The sequence below is a fragment of the Engystomops pustulosus genome, chromosome 4 (assembly GCF_040894005.1).
Source record: "Engystomops pustulosus chromosome 4, aEngPut4.maternal, whole genome shotgun sequence".
Taxonomy (NCBI): domain Eukaryota; kingdom Metazoa; phylum Chordata; class Amphibia; order Anura; family Leptodactylidae; genus Engystomops; species Engystomops pustulosus.
Window position 1 is genome coordinate 224,543,670 of NC_092414.1, and position 13,570 is coordinate 224,557,239.

Consider the following 13,570-nt stretch of genomic DNA (forward strand, 5'->3'; position numbering starts at 1 on the left):
GATTGAGAATCTGCTGTTATTGTTTGGCCATTGCCTGCTGTTGTTCAGTAAAGAACCGTGATTTGATTTGCACAACATTGCCTCAGTCTGATCCCTGGATACAGCTGTTACCACCACGGGCTCCCCATCCATTACACTGGGACATATCCTACAGACATCAGCCTCTCCCATATTTCTTGCACACACCACCTGCTGGAGACCTGCCAGGCTGTAGGACAGTCCTCCAGTCCCCGCAACCACCAGCCACTCCAGGATTCTGGGGATGTTGCATATATCTCATGGTGTAGTGATACAGTGTATATATATCTCATGGTGTAGTGATACAGTATATATACATCACGGCGTGTCTCATGGAGCAGTGAAGACTCTGGACACGGCGTTGGTTCAGATACTTTATTGATGAGACGTAGCTTATACAGTGCAGGTCCCTGCGGCGGCCATGTTACTAAACCCACCATGGAAGGCGGAGCTTAGGCGTTGCCATAGGGATTCTCTGCACACCAAACACAGGACAAGCTTATGGCAAGCGAGCGTTCTGATTGGCTCAGATTCTTGTCGCACACGGAATGTTCCATTTACACATTGTATTAGGGGGGTGGGGGGAGCAGCTTATATAATTGACCTTGTATAGAGAGGACTCTGTATATAATACTCTGCTTATAATCTACAATATAATCTGTCATCTCCATAAACTTCTATTCATAGATTTCATTTATTTTCCCACAAATTCTCACACTTCATGTAAAACATAGGACACGGACTCGCTACAGGCGGCCATTTTGTGGATGAAGATGGCGCCAGGTCCCGTTCCTGGTGCCTCGTACCTCAAGGTTATCGTTACCTCATAAAGCAGCAGGTGGTTTCCACCCACAAAATGGCCGCCTCTGGGAGGCCCCACACACAACATTTGGTTTCTCAGATTTTGGCTTTAGGTAAAAACACTGTAAAATCCGCCTGGATTCCTCTGACTGCGGAGGAGACGCCATCTTGTCTCCAGCTACATGGTACCTGCTGGGGCCCGGCACAGGACGCCATCTTGTCTCCAGCTACATGGTACCTGCTGGCGCCCTGCGCTGGCCGCCATCTTGTCTCCAGCTACATGGTACCTGCTGGCGCCCTGCGCTGGCCGCCATCTTGTCTCCAGCTACATGGTACCTGCTGGGGCCCGGCACAGGACGCCTTCTTGTCTCCAGCTACATGGTACCTGCTGGTCCTGCACTGGCCGCCATCTTGTCTCCAGCTACATGGTACCTGCTGGTCCTGCACTGGCCGCCATCTTGTCTCCAGCTACATGGTACCTGCTGGTCCTGCACTGGCCGCCATCTTGTCTCCAGCTACATGGTACCTGCTGGTCCTGCACTGGCCGCCATCTTGTCTCCAGCTACATGGTACCTGCTGGTCCTGCACTGGACGCCATCTTGTCTCCAGCTACATGGTACCTGCTGGGCCCGGCACTGGCCCCCATCTTGTCTCCAGCTACATGGTACCTGCTGGGGCCCGGCACAGGACGCCATCTTGTCTCCAGCTACATGGTACCTGCTGGCCCTGCACTGGCCGCCATCTTGTCTCCAGCTACATGGTACCTGCTGGGCCCGGCACAAGACGCCATCTTGTCTCCAGCTACATGGTACCTGCTGGGGCCCGGCACAGGACGCCATGTTGTATCATGGAGCGTCTCCCCCCAGCAATGTCAGGGTTAATGTTCTCCGGAACGTCTGTGACCTTGATGCTGATTAGTCCTCATCCACGACGTCCCGTTGCTATGGCGACAGTTCAGCGTTAGGCATCCGATATTCCCGCGTTGCGGGGGAAAGGCACAATACTGAGGGATTGTTTATCCCAGTCCTGATATTTTGCGTCACTTGTGAAATGTGGACAAAGTGCAAATAATAACGGAGATCGTGCGGCGGCGACATCGTCCTCAACATTCTGCGGAGACACAACAGCACATCACAGGGGGAATAATACAGACCCCCACCCAAAGAGAAGGGACCCCCCATTCTACACTACACCCCGTCCTGTATATACTATTCCTGTACATTATATATACACTACACCCCGTCCTGTATATACTATTCCTGTACATTATATATACGCTACACCCCCGTCCTGTATATACTATTCCTGTACATTATATATACGCTACACCCCTGTCCTGTATATACTATTCCTGTACATTATATATACGCTACACCCCGTCCTGTATATACTATTCCTGTACATTATATATACGCTACACCCCGTCCTGTATATACTATTCCTGTACATTATATATACGCTACACCCCGTCCTGTATATACTATTCCTGTACATTATATATACACTACACCCCGTCCTGTATATACTATTCCTGTACATTATATATACACTACACCCCGTCCTGTATATACTATTCCTGTACATTATATATACACTACACCCCGTCCTGTATATACTATTCCTGTACATTATATATACGCTACACCCCCTCCTGTATATACTATTCCAGTACATTATATATACACTACACCCCGTCCTGTATATACTATTCCTGTACATTATATACACTACACCCCGTCCTGTATATACTATTCCTGTACATTATATATATATACACTACACCCCGTCCTGTATATACTATTCCTGTACATTATATACACTACACCCCGTCCTGTATATACTATTCCTGTACATTATATATACACTACACCCCGTCCTGTATATACTATTCCTGTACATTATATATACGCTACACCCCGTCCTGTATATACTATTCCTGTACATTATATATACACTACACCCGGTCCTGTATATACTATTCCTGTACATTATATATACGCTACACCCCTGTCCTGTATATACTATTCCTGTACATTATATATACGCTACACCCCGTCCTGTATATACTATTCCTGTACATTATATATACGCTACACCCCCGTCCTGTATATACTATTCCTGTACATTATATATACGCTACACCCCCGTCCTGTATATACTATTCCTGTACATTATATATACGCTACACCCCGTCCTGTATATACTATTCCTGTACATTATATATACGCTACACCCCGTCCTGTATATACTATTCCTGTACATTATATATACGCTACACCCCGTCCTGTATATACTATTCCTGTACATTATATATACGCTACACCCCCGTCCTGTATATACTATTCCTGTACATTATATATACGCTACACCCCGTCCTGTATATACTATTCCTGTACATTATATATACGCTACACCCCGTCCTGTATATACTATTCCTGTACATTATATATACGCTACACCCCGTCCTGTATATACTATTCCTGTACATTATATATACGCTACACCCCGTCCTGTATATACTATTCCTGTACATTATATATACGCTACACCCCGTCCTGTATATACTATTCCTGTACATTATATATATGCTACACCCCCGTCCTGTATATACTATTCCTGTACATTATATATACGCTACACCCCGTCCTGTATATACTATTCCTGTACATTATATATACGCTACACCCCGTCCTGTATATACTATCCCTGTACATTATATATACGCTACACCCCGTCCTGTATATACTATTCCTGTACATTATATATACGCTACACCCCGTCCTGTATATACTATTCCTGTACACTATATATACGCTACACCCCGTCCTGTATATACTATTCCTGTACATTATATATACGCTACACCCCGTCCTGTATATACTATCCCTGTACATTATATATACCCTACACCCCGTCCTGTATATACTATTCCTGTACATTATATATACACTACACCCCGTCCTGTATATACTATTCCTGTATATTATATATACGCTACACCCCCGTCCTGTATATACTATTCCTGTACATTATATATACGCTACACCCCGTCCTGTATATACTATTCCTGTACATTATATATATGCTACACCCCCGTCCTGTATATACTATTCCTGTACATTATATATACGCTACACCCCGTCCTGTATATACTATTCCTGTACATTATATATACACTACACCCCGTCCTGTATATACTATTCCTGTACATTATATATACACTACACCCCTCCTGTATATACTATTCCTGTACATTATATATACACTACACCCCGTCCTGTATATACTATTCCTGTACATTATATATACACTGCACCCCGTCCTGTATATACTATTCCTGTACATTATATATACGCTACACCCCGTCCTGTATATACTATTCCTGTACATTATATATACGCTACACCCCGTCCTGTATATACTATTCCTGTACATTATATATACGCTACACCCCGTCCTGTATATACTATTCCTGTACATTATATATACGCTACACCCCGTCCTGTATATACTATTCCTGTACATTATATATACGCTACACCCCGTCCTGTATATACTATTCCTGTACATTATATATACGCTACACCCCGTCCTGTATATACTATTCCTGTACATTATATATACGCTACACCCCGTCCTGTATATACTATTCCTGTACATTATATATACGCTACACCCCCGTCCTGTATATACTATTCCTGTACATTATATATACGCTACACCCCTGTCCTGTATATACTATTCCTGTACATTATATATACGCTACACCCCGTCCTGTATATACTATTCCTGTACATTATATATACGCTACACCCCGTCCTGTATATACTATTCCTGTACATTATATATACGCTACACCCCCGTCCTGTATATACTATTCCTGTACATTATATATACGCTACACCCCGTCCTGTATATACTATTCCTGTACATTATATATACGCTACACCCCGTCCTGTATATACTATTCCTGTACATTATATATACGCTACACCCCGTCCTGTATATACTATTCCTGTACATTATATATACGCTACACCCCGTCCTGTATATACTATTCCTGTACATTATATATACGCTACACCCCGTCCTGTATATACTATTCCTGTACATTATATATATGCTACACCCCCGTCCTGTATATACTATTCCTGTACATTATATATACGCTACACCCCGTCCTGTATATACTATTCCTGTACATTATATATACGCTACACCCCGTCCTGTATATACTATCCCTGTACATTATATATATGCTACACCCCGTCCTGTATATACTATTCCTGTACATTATATATACGCTACACCCCGTCCTGTATATACTATTCCTGTACACTATATATACGCTACACCCCGTCCTGTATATACTATTCCTGTACATTATATATACGCTACACCCCGTCCTGTATATACTATTCCTGTACACTATATATACGCTACACCCCTCCTGTATATACTATTCCTGTACATTATATATACACTACACCCCTCCTGTATATACTATTCCTGTACATTATATATACACTACACCCCGTCCTGTATATACTATTCCTGTACATTATATATACGCTACACCCCGTCCTGTATATACTATTCCTGTACATTATATATACGCTACACCCCGTCCTGTATATACTATTCCTGTACATTATATATACGCTACACCCCGTCCTGTATATACTATTCCTGTACATTATATATACGCTACACCCCCGTCCTGTATATACTATTCCTGTACATTATATATACGCTACACCCCCGTCCTGTATATACTATTCCTGTACATTATATATACGCTACACCCCCGTCCTGTATATACTATTCCTGTACATTATATATACGCTACACCCCGTCCTGTATATACTATTCCTGTACATTATATATACGCTACACCCCGTCCTGTATATACTATTCCTGTACATTATATATACGCTACACCCCGTCCTGTATATACTATTCCTGTACATTATATATACGCTACACCCCGTCCTGTATATACTATTCCTGTACATTATATATACGCTACACCCCGTCCTGTATATACTATTCCTGTACATTATATATACGCTACACCCCGTCCTGTATATACTATTCTTGTACACTATATATACGCTACCCCCCGTCCTGTATATACTATTCCTGTACACTATATATACGCTACCCCCCGTCCTGTATATACTATTCCTGTACACTATATATACGCTACCCCCCGTCCTGTATATACTATTCCTGTACACTATATATACACACCTTCCCCGGTACCTGTCTCGTCTCTGCTTCCTCTCCTCAGTTCCCCGGACATCTGGAAGTCGATGCTGGCGTAGGTGTTGATGCACGGACTTGCAGTTAGGCTCCCCGTCTTTATGGGGGGCAGTACATTGGTTCCTGATAGCACAGTAGGGGGCGCCGTAGCGCCCATATCCTTTGCTAGGTCCAGGTCTATGTAGTTGAGTCCAGACTCTTCCACCCCAGGACGACCCCCGTTGAGCGGTGTGAGAGACGCCCCGCCATCGGAGCAGTGTCGGGCCCTGAGTGGAGGCTCCGCCTTGGGGAACACCAGACGCTCTGGGCCCTTGTAGAGGTGACAGGCAGATATACCTGTGAGCAGCCCCCTTAGGGCATTGTCCTCTGAACAGGACTGGGCTGTCTTCTCCACTCGGTCTGTGTTGGACACCCCCGACACCCTGACCCCGACATCTGCACGGTCGATGGGGCGGAATGTCTTCTCACTGGGGCCAGGCGGCCAGTAGTTCTTCTCTATGGAGGTTGTGGCAGAGGATTTCTCCACGACCGGCTGTGGCCACGGCATCTGTTCCACCAGGGGCTTGGACATACTCCCCGTCACTTTCTCGGCAGAGGGTTCCTTTACGGTCACCATCCTCACATGTGAGTGTAAGCTTTCTGACTCGAATGTCATGCGGGTGTAGTCCCCATTTGGCATGTTGTGGTTACTCTGAGTGTCCATGGTGATGTACTCCACCTGATGAGGGTTGTCCTTCCTGCTTATCTTCTCTGGTTTACACCTGTAATGGATGCTGACATACTCCCCAGGACTGGGTGGGCTCCGGTAGGCTACAGGCAGGGTGCTGGCCCGCCAGGCGTCCACGGACATACTGAGAGGTCTACGGTTCTTGCTGCCAGTCACTTCCTCCAAACTGTCAGAAGAGGAAGAGTGATGAGAAGAAGAGACAGAGTCCATCTTGTATGATCGAGGCAGTGATCGGTAGGAGGTTGGGATCCTGGTGGTCTGGTGAGAAGAGGTATCTTGTGATGGTGGAGGAGTATTAGAGGCGGAACGGCTCAGTGGCCACATGTTCATGTAATCCGACGCTTGACTGTCAGCGCTACCAATGGACAAGTCCCCAGAAGGAGGCCAACTCAACCGCTCTGAGGAGCAGCTCCCGAGAGGCGACATCATGACGTAACCGTCCATTTCTATAGGGGCCGGGGGAGAAATGCTATTGGGGGTCATGGGCATGTAATCCTGGGATGATCTGCTGCCTGGCAGCATTGGCATGTAGCCGGCTTCTTGGCGTAGTTCGAATTTGCCCATCATTGCATAGTCGTCCTCAGTCTTAGTTGGTCGTCCACCATTTTCCTCGCTTGATGGTGCAGACACCAGGTCCAGAGTTTGGGGTCTTCTTCTCAGTTGCCCCATGGAGATGTAATTAGCTTCAGTCATCGGTGAAGGTGGCAAAAAGTTTGGCTCAAATCCTGGGCTGGAGCCGTACTCATCGGAGGAGGCAGAGCCGTAATCGGTAGGTGGATGGCTGGGCTCTCCCCGGGAGCACTTCTCCTCTTCCTCTTCTGGAGAAAGCGGGCTTTGTTCCCGGGGTTTAGGAACCGGAGGGCTGTCCACCGGGGCCTCTGTCCTGGATTTACGGGACAGACCCACCTGGCTGGGCGGAGGGGGATTGGGTAGGTGGCGGCGGGAGGGGACAGTGATGGGGGTGGACGACAATGACTGACTCTTTGTCCTAGGACGAAACTCTTCACTCAGAGATTTCATGGCTTCCAGGATGGTCTCGTGCATGTTCTGCGCCACCACAGAGTCATCCACCTGCAAAGTGACAAGAGCAGTTACCCCAATGCTCTAGTCAGTAATGGAGGAATGAAAACCCCCTCCCCCAATGTGACTCTTATAGTCAGAAATGCCCCTACCCGGGAATGGCGGCCCATGATGGAGCCTTCTAGCCCCTCCCACAGTAATGGTGGCCCATGATGGAGCGTTCTAGCCCCTCCCACAGTAATGGTGGCCCATGATGGAGCCTTCTAACCCCTCCCACAGTAATGTTGGCCCATAATGGAGCCGTCTAGGCCCTCCCACAGGAATGGCAGCTCATGCTGGAGCCTTCGAGCCTCTACCCAGGAATGGTGGCCCATGATGGAGCCTTCTAGCCCCTCCCACAGGAATGGCAGCTCATGCTGGAGCCTTCGAGCCTCTACCCAGGAATGGTGGCCCATGATGGAGCCTTCTAGCCCCTATCATAGTAATGGCGACCCATGATGGAGCGTTCTAGCCCCTCCCACAGTAATGGTGGCCCATGATGGAGCGTTCTAGCCCCTCCCACAGTAATGGCGACTCATGATGGAGCCTTCTAGCCCCTCCCCCAGTAATGGCAGCCATTGATGGAGCCTTCGAGCCCCTCCCACAGTAATGGTGGCCCATGATGGATCCTTCTATCCCCTCCCACAGTAATGGCGACTCATGATGGAGCCTTCTAGCCCCTCCCACAGTAATTGGCGGCCCACGTTGGAGCCTTCTAGCCCCTCCCACAGTAATGGTGGCCCATGATGGAGCCTTCTATCCCTTCCCACAGTAATGGCGGCCCATGATGTAGCCTTCTAGCCTCTCACACAGTAATGGCGGCCCATGATGGAGCCTTCTATCCCCTCCCACAGTAATGGCGGCCCATGATGGAGCCTTTGAGCCCCTACCATAGTAATGGTGGCCCATGATGGAACCTTCTAGCCCCTACCATAGTAATGGCGGCCCATGATGGAGCCTCCTATTCCCTCCCACATTAATGGTGACCCATGATGGAGCCTTCTAGCCTCTCACACAGTAATGGCGGCCCATGATGGAGCCTTCTATCCCCTCCCACAGTAATGGCGGCCCATGATGGAGCCTTCTAGCTCCTACCACAGTAATGGCGGCCCATGATGGAGCCTTCTATCCCCTCCCACAGTAATGGAGGCCCATGATGGAGCCTTCTATCCCTTCCCACAGTAATGGCGGCCCATGATGGAGCCTTCTAGCTCCTACCACAGTAATGGCAGCCCATGATGGAGCCTTCTAGCCCCTCCCACAGTAATGGTGGCCCATGATGTAGCTCTCTATCCCCTCCCACAGTAATGGTGGCCCATGATGTAGCTCTCTATCCCCTCCCACAGTCATGGTGGCCCATGATGGAGCCTTCGAGCCTCTCACACAGTAATGGCGACCCATGATGGAGCCTTCTATCCCCTCCCACAGTAATGGAGGCCCATGATGTAGCCCTCTATCCCCTCTTACAGTAATGGCAGCCCATGATGGAGCCTTTGAACCCCTCCCCCCAGTAATTTAGGCCCATGATCGAGCCTTGTAACTTCTCCCACAGTAATGGCGGCCCATGATGGAGCCTTCGAGCCCCTACCCAGGAATAGCGGCCCATGATGGAGCCATCTACCCCCTCCAACAGTAATGGCGGCCCATGGGGTAGCCCTCTATCCCCTCCCACAGTAATGGCGGCCCATGATGGAGCCTTCCAACCCCTCCCACAGTAATGGTGGACCATGATGGAGCCTTCCAACCCCTCCCACAGTAATGGTGGCTGATGGAGCCTTCTAGCCCCTACCACATGAATGGCGGCTCATGCTGGAGCCTTCGTGCCTCTACCCAGGAATGGTGGCCCATGATGGAGCCTTCTAGCTCCTCCCACATAATGCCGGCCCATGATGGAGCATTCTAGCCCCTCCCCAAGTAATGGCGGCCCATGATGGAGCCTTTGAGCCCCTCCCACAGTAATGATGCCCAGGATGGAGCCTTCGAGCCCTTTCCACAGTAATGGTGGCCCATGATGGATCCTTCTATCCCCTACCATAGTAATGGTGGCCCATGATGGAACCTTCTAGCCCCTCCCACAGTAATGGAGGCCCATGATGGAGCCTTCTATCCCTTCCCACAGTAATGGCGGCCCATGATGGAGCCTTCTAGCCCCTCCCACAGTAATGGTGGCCCATGATGTAGCTCTCTATTCCCTCCCACAGTAATGGCGGCCCATGGTGGAGCCTTCTAGCTCCTACCACAGTAATGGCAGCCCATGATGGAGCCTTCTAGCCCCTCCCACAGTAATGGTGGCCCATGATGTAGCTCTCTATCCCCTCCCACAGTAATGGTGGCCCACGATGTAGCTCTCTATCCCCTCCCACAGCCATGGTGGCCCATGATGGAGCCTTCGAGCCTCTCACATAGTAATGGCGACCCATGATGGAGCCTTCTATCCCCTCCCACAGTAATGGCGGCCCATGATGGAGCCTTCGAGCCTCTCACACAGTAATGGCGACCCATGATGGAGCCTTCTATCCCTTCCCACAGTAATGGAGGCCCATGATGTAGCCCTCTATCCCCTCTTACAATAATGGCAGCCCATAATGGAGCCTTTGAACCCCTCCCCCAGTAATTTAGGCCCATGATCGAGCCTTGTAACTCCTCCCACAGTAATGGCGGCCCATGATGGAGCCTTTGAGCCCCTACCCAGGAATAGCGGCCCATGATGGAGCCATCTATCCCCTCCCACAGTAATGGCGGCCCACGATGGAGCCTTCCAACCCCTCCCACAGTAATGGTGGACCATGATGGAGCCTTCTATCCCCTCCCACAGTAATGGAGGCCCATGATGTAGCCCTCTATCCCCTCTTACAGTAATGGCAGCCCATGATGGACCCTTTGAACCCCTCCCACAGTAATGGCGGCCCATGATGGAGCCTTCGAGCCCTTACCCAGGAATAGCGGCCCATGATGGAGCCATCTACCCCCTCCCACAGTAATGGCGGCCCAGGATGGAGCCTTCTAACCCCTCCCACAGTAATGGTAGCCCATGATGGAGCCTTCTAGCCCCTCCCACAGGAATCGCGGCTCATGCTGGAGCCTTCCCAGGAATGGTGGCCCACAATGGAGCCTTCAAGCCCCTACCATAGTAATGGCGAACCATGATGGAGCCTTCTAGCTCCTCCCGCAGTAATGGTGGCCCATGATGGAGCCTTCGAGCCTCTCACACAGTAATGGCGACCCATGATGGAGCCTTCTATCCCTTCCCACAGTAATGGAGGCCCATGATGTAGCCCTCTATCCCCTCTTACAATAATGGCAGCCCATAATGGAGCCTTTGAACCCCTCCCCCAGTAATTTAGGCCCATGATCGAGCCTTGTAACTCCTCCCACAGTAATGGCGGCCCATGATGGAGCCTTTGAGCCCCTACCCAGGAATAGCGGCCCATGATGGAGCCATCTATCCCCTCCCACAGTAATGGCGGCCCACGATGGAGCCTTCCAACCCCTCCCACAGTAATGGTGGACCATGATGGAGCCTTCTATCCCCTCCCACAGTAATGGAGGCCCATGATGTAGCCCTCTATCCCCTCTTACAGTAATGGCAGCCCATGATGGAGCCTTTGAACCCCTCCCACAGTAATGGCGGCCCATGATGGAGCCTTCGAGCCCTTACCCAGGAATAGCGGCCCATGATGGAGCCATCTACCCCCTCCCACAGTAATGGCGGCCCAGGATGGAGCCTTCTAACCCCTCCCACAGTAATGGTAGCCCATGATGGAGCCTTCTAGCCCCTCCCACAGGAATCGCGGCTCATGCTGGAGCCTTCCCAGGAATGGTGGCCCACAATGGAGCCTTCAAGCCCCTACCATAGTAATGGCGAACCATGATGGAGCCTTCTAGCTCCTCCCGCAGTAATGGTGGCCCATGGGGTAGCCCTCTATCCCCTCCCACAGTAATGGCGGCCCATGATGGAGCCTTCCAACCCCTCCCACAGTAATGGTGGACCATGATGGAGCCTTCCAACCCCTCCCACAGTAATGGTGGCCCATGATGGAGCCTTCTAGCCCCTACCACATGAATGGCAGCTCATGCTGGAGCTTTCGTGCCTCTACCCAGGAATGGTGGCCCATGATGGAGCCTTCTAGCCCCTCCCACAGTAATGCCGGCCCATGATGGAGCATTCTAGCCCCTCCCCCAGTAATGGCGGCCCATGATGGAGCCTTTGAGCCCCTCCCACAGTAATGATGCCCAGGATGGAGCCTTCGAGCCCTTTCCACAGTAATGGTGGCCCATGATGGATCCTTCTATCCCCTCCCACAGTAATGGCGGCCCATGATGGATCCTTCGAACCCCTCCCCCAGTAATTTAGGCCCATGATCGAGCTTTCTAGCCTCTCGCACAGTAATGGCGGCTTATGATGGAGCCTTCTATCCCCTCGCACAGTAAAGGCGACCCATGATGGAGCCTTCTAGCTCCTCCCACAGTAATGGCGGCTCATGATGGAGCCTTCTAGCTCCTCCCACAGTAATGGCGGCCCATGATGGAGCCTTCTAGCTCCTCCCACAGTAATGTTGGCCCATGATGGAGCCTTCTAGCTCCTCCCACAGTAATGGTGGCCCATAAAGGAGCCTTCTAGCACCACATGATGGAGCCTTCTAGCCCCGCCCAGAGTAATGGTGGCCCAAGATGGTTCTAGCCCCTCCCTCAGTAATGGCGCCATATGATGGCTCTAGCCTTGCCCTCAGGTATGGTGGCACATGCTGGATCTAGCCCCTCCCATGATGGCTCTAGCCCCTCCCACAATAATGGCGGCACATGATGGATCCAGCACTTCCTATGACGGCTCTTGCCCCTCCCTCAGTAATGGCGGCACGTGATGGATCCAGCCCCTCCCACAATAATGGCCTCCCATGAGGGCTCTAGCTTCTCCCTCAGTAATGGTGGCACATAATGGATCTAGCCCCTCCCTCTCACCTGCATCCACAGTTCTCCTGGGCCGGTGACCGCGGACCTTCCCACCTCCACAAAGAAGTAGTTGTCCGAATGGCCGCAGCGCCGGACGTTCATGAGCTGCAGGGTGACAGACGGGGTGTCAGATCGCAGGCGGAGGAGGCTCAGGGTGCGCTCCGTCAGACACAGCCGGTACACCCCGCACAGGTTACGGCTCTGACCCAGGCCCCGGGGGCGTAGGTTCACCTGCCAGACCTCGCGGAAGGGCGGACCCGGCCAAGTGGCCCCATCTTCTGCGGGGGAGGAGAGGGCGCGGGCTGCGGAGAAAACACGGAGAATTATAGAGGGCAACTCACAGGGTATCACAGGGTACTTATATCACACACAGGGTTATAAGAGGACACCTGCCACTGGACAGGGCAAACCCCTCAGACTAGTCAGGGCAGCCCCCAGACTACACCAGGCAACCCCCCCCCCCCCCTCCCGACTACACCGAGCAACCCCCCTTCCCCCCCGACTAGACAGGGCAACCCCCCCCCCCCAGACTAGACCGGGTAACCCCGCTCTCCCAGACTAGACAGGGCACACCCTCCTGGACTAGACAGGGCAACCCCCACCCAGAATAGACAGGGCAGCCCCCACCCCGACTAGACCGGGCATCCCCCCGGACTAGACAGGGCAACCTCCCCCACCCCCCAGACCAGCACCCCCCCCCCAGACTAGACAGGGCAGCCCCCCCCAGACTAGACGGGGCAGCCCCCTCCC

At 50.9% G+C, this 13,570-nt stretch overlaps 1 protein-coding gene across 4 annotated transcripts in view; it reads right to left on the reverse strand.

Annotated features, from left to right (window-relative positions):
* Positions 1–379: 379 nt before the first annotated feature.
* The window catches only part of LOC140128374 (insulin receptor substrate 1-like), a 40,747-nt gene continuing 27,556 nt past the window's right edge, over positions 380–13,570 (reverse strand). For 3 of the 4 annotated variants that reach the window (XM_072150038.1, XM_072150037.1, XM_072150036.1), the window contains 3 exons: positions 12,830–13,122; positions 6,073–7,882; positions 380–1,929 (listed from right to left, as the gene is read on the reverse strand). In XM_072150038.1, coding sequence (XP_072006139.1) covers positions 1,922–1,929; positions 6,073–7,882; positions 12,830–13,122 — 2,111 coding nt within the window. In that variant the 3' untranslated portion in view covers positions 380–1,921. The remainder of the gene's footprint in view (positions 1,930–6,072; positions 7,883–12,829; positions 13,123–13,570) is intronic. The other variant, XM_072150039.1, reaches the window with a different exon arrangement.